The sequence below is a fragment of the Arachis hypogaea genome, chromosome 18 (assembly GCF_003086295.3).
Source record: "Arachis hypogaea cultivar Tifrunner chromosome 18, arahy.Tifrunner.gnm2.J5K5, whole genome shotgun sequence".
Lineage (NCBI taxonomy): Eukaryota > Viridiplantae > Streptophyta > Magnoliopsida > Fabales > Fabaceae > Arachis > Arachis hypogaea.
Window position 1 is genome coordinate 9519867 of NC_092053.1, and position 3873 is coordinate 9523739.

The following is a 3873-nucleotide window of genomic DNA, read 5'->3' on the forward strand; positions in this document are numbered from 1 at the left end:
AGCGGACAGTCAGGAGGTACACTAGCTGGCAGGATTGCTTTTGAATCGAAAGACGTTAAACAACAACAACAAGCACTCAAGCTACAAGAGAAGAGGAAGAGCTACAACTGCTACAACCGAAATGCCGATACACTAAAAGGATTAAGGCATCAGAGAAAAAGAATGATTTGACTCCTCAATTACCAAGTGTGGGTAAGGTCGCCAGGAAAGACCCTCTTTTTTGGGAGATTGTGTAAGCATATGATCTTCAATCCTTACTTGGAAGGAAGACTTCTCTAGTTTTGAACCTATAGAATTAAGCTAGCTATCACTCTTTTCTGCTGCCAATGGATCGAGATGATACCCGACACCAGCATTTAGTTTAGATGAATACTTGAAAAGATGCCCTGAAATCGCACGGTTAGGGCAGCGAACCGACGCTCAGACTCCTTTGATTAGTCGGACTTCTCGCTAAATCTTATGCAAGAAACCCTAGTGTTTTAGAAAACTCTTTCCGCTAGTGGTCTCTCACTTTCATTCCGGATTGAACCACTCGTCGCTCACTCTTCTTTTCAATCCTTTAGGACTTTAAGATATGTCCTGAAAAAATCATATTTTTTCCCTTTTCTAAGAATCGTCATGATCTAAGACCCCCTTGACTGACTTAACATGCATTCTAGCAGCTTCTGAAATGAAAACCCGATCCATGGAACCATCTTTTCTTTTCAAAGAAAGAGCTTGTTGAACCCGTCCTCAGACAGACCACTGGCACCCAATCTCTTTACTAGATTGGACCACGGGTCGTCACTCCTACATCCAAGATGTGGCACATCCCCCGCGAGAAGGAGGGGAGGTGGTTATTAGGATAACCCAATTTGGGTTCTGGATCAAGGTTTTCCAATGGGTGCTGCCCTTGTCATACTGATCTGGAAAGAGTGCTTTTAGGTGGGATGACTAAATGAAATATCAAATGGGCATGATGAATTCCAACAGGCCTCTCATCTCTAAGAGGTTTGTAAGGGTTTGTTCTTAGGATGCCTTGTTGAAAGATATGTGGGAGGAACCACAATACCTTAACCTCTTCCCGGACCGGGACAAGTAAGGCCCCTATTCCGTGCAGCTTTGCTTTGGGTGTGAAGTACCGGAATAAAGCTCTTTCGCATTAGGAAGGGACTGGCCATCTCTTTCTGATCCGATGAGTTCGGTCCTTATGATATTAGAGTGTGCTTTAAACCGCAATAATAATCTATTCGCTCCTCGCGGAATGGAAGCCTTGCTTCCTTTTCGGGTGAATCGATTTCAGTATGAAAATCCCCCCCCTTTTTCTCTGGTGAAATGTACGACCTCCAACTGAACCTAGCCCAAAAGAGTGTAAGCGAGGGATTCAAAACCTAGTTGATCACTTATAAAGTAGAAAATCTTATTCTATTTTGATTCCCAACATGCAGAAGTAAAAAACCTATTAACAGAGTGAGATAGAAACTTTTGATGGAACCTGATGATCTTCGAGGCCGAAGGGAGCTAGAGTTGAAGCTGGGGCGGGAACTGTAGGAGCTCCAGCTCGCTGAATAAGCCACCACAATATAGGAAAAAGAAGAAGCTACAGGAGAAGGATGTGTATCAGGTGCGGATACCTGTTTAGAAGGTGAACCAGCAGAGTCAGATGCAACCGGGCATGAAGCAGCAAGTGCTGTAGATCTGGTAGAACTTCTTCTCGGATATGTTTGGTTAAGTGAGGTGGCGCAACAAGCCGAACCACATGGGTCGAGTAGAAAGCAACCAAATATCCGGACTTCGGAGTCGGAATAAGAATTCAAAAGAGGTTTTAGTTCGCACTTAAAATCCTAAAGAGGCACGAACTTGTCGAGATGTATGGGGTTCCCTTTCTTTCATTCACATTGGTGAGGTTGCTTGATTGTAGGGGCCGGGAAAGGGTCTGCCACCACTGACTCAGATTTTTTTGTAATCGATGTAGCTTCGTCGTCTGTCTCGGGATCGGTAGTGTTCCCCCCATCCCTTAGTCTTAGCTTAAAGGATGTTGATGTTTCTTTTATTTAAGATACAATCTGTAAGTAAGTTACCAAAACTTTTTTTGTTGTAGCAATACAAAACACCCATGGAAGAGTCAATAGAAATAGAATTGGAATCCCTAGAGAAGAGAGTTCCCGAAAGGAGAGGGGGAATTTACCTGTTCTGGAATTCACCACTACAAAAATCACATCCGATTTTAGCGGCAACCAAAGCTACTTTTGAACCTTTCTTAAGCTCAGAGCAGAGTAGCTGGAAGTCAAGTAGAAGAATGAGTCTAGCGACCAGGAAGCATAGATAGCAAAGGCGGAGATGGTACTTTAACAGTAAAAGGAGGATCATATGCTTATAAGATGCAATTTGAAATCACGTACTTACCCCGGCCCGAATCCACTAAAAAAATGGGTAATGTTGGCGAATCTTCTTATTATCGTATCGAGTTTCAATTCGACAAGTACCAACAGGCCGAAAAAGACGAAAAAAAGGCCTTGCATACTCGAGAAGCGGATTCAATAGCAACCCCTCTTACTGATGATATTCTTGACTTTCCTTGTTAAGGTCCCGCGGTAAAGTAAAAAAAAAGCTAAAAGTAGGCTCGCTATTGCGAGCTATACGAGCTGTTTGCCTTTCTACGGCTTCGCTATCGCTCCTATGAAGTGGTGGCCTTCTAGAAGCTTCGCCAGAAGCAAGCAAGATGAGGTCGCTCTCCTCCGCTCGTTCCGTACTTGACTTACGAGCTCGTGTAGTACTCGCCCCTATCTCTAACTCTAAAGGGGCTTATGCACTCCACTCGCTGTCTACTAAACGAGCCTTAGAGCGAGCGAAGCCTTCCATTTAGTGGCTTCCCCCTTATCCCTCACCCTACTCTTTCATTTTTGCTTAAGCTTCCCCTGTTGTTTGTGGGATTAATTGATTGGATACCCGAGAACCATAATCTTTACTAGGAACAGCTTCTACGACGATAGGCGTAAAGGCATGATTAGTTCCACAAATCTCACTGCACTGACCATAGTAAACCCCTTCTCGTTGTACCGAAATAGAGATCTGATTTAAACGACCAGGTACAGCATCACATTTGACACCTAAGGAAGGTACAGCCCAACTATGAGGTACATCAGCAGGTGTTACAATAATACGTAGATGAGTTTTGGCTGGTACAACCACTCTATTGTCCACTTCTAATAAACGTGATTGACCCAATTCTAGATCATCTTCTGGAATCGTATAACTGTCAAAAGTGAGTGACTGTTCATCGGAACTGTTATAGTCTGAATACTCATAAGTCCGATACCATTGATGTCCAATAGCTTTGATAGTAATGGCTGGATCTACTACTACCTCGTCCATTGAGTATAACAGAGCAAATGATGGTATAGCAATGAACATCGGGATGATACTAGGAAATATGGTCCGAAGAATCTCGATAGTAGTTCCATGAACAATCCTTTGCGGGATTGGGTTTTTTTGATAGTGGAAATGCCATAAAGCGCGAACCAAGATCCGTGATACGAAAACCAAAATCAGAATGAGGAAGAAAAAGATATCGTGATGTAAATCGATTATTCCTTGCATCATAGGACTTGCTGCGTCTTGAAATCCTAATTGCCATGGCTCCGCTGCATCACACAAAGCTGCTTTATCGGGTAATATACCCAACCTATTCGATAGATCCAGGGCATCCTTATAGGCTTCACCTTCTATTCCGTTTTTGTTCAAATCATCTAACAGGTGCTCCAGAAAAGGGATATTGTTGCTTTCGCCATGTAAAGCTTCGGCCGCACTCAGAACGTCTTGGTCACTCTTGTTAGTCATCAACTCTCCCAATTTATCGTGTATATCAGATTGAAGCTCTACTATACGTTCACT

The 3873-nt window shown here is 43.2% G+C and overlaps 1 protein-coding gene across 1 annotated transcript; it reads right to left on the reverse strand.

Moving 5' to 3' along the window:
* Nucleotides 1–2583: 2583 nt before the first annotated feature.
* LOC112770905 (cytochrome c oxidase subunit 2) lies at nt 2584–3873 on the reverse strand. Its single transcript, XM_025815381.3, has one exon. It carries the CDS (start codon nt 3817–3819, stop codon nt 2887–2889), a length of 933 nt encoding a protein of 310 aa, XP_025671166.2. The 5' UTR covers nt 3820–3873; the 3' UTR covers nt 2584–2886.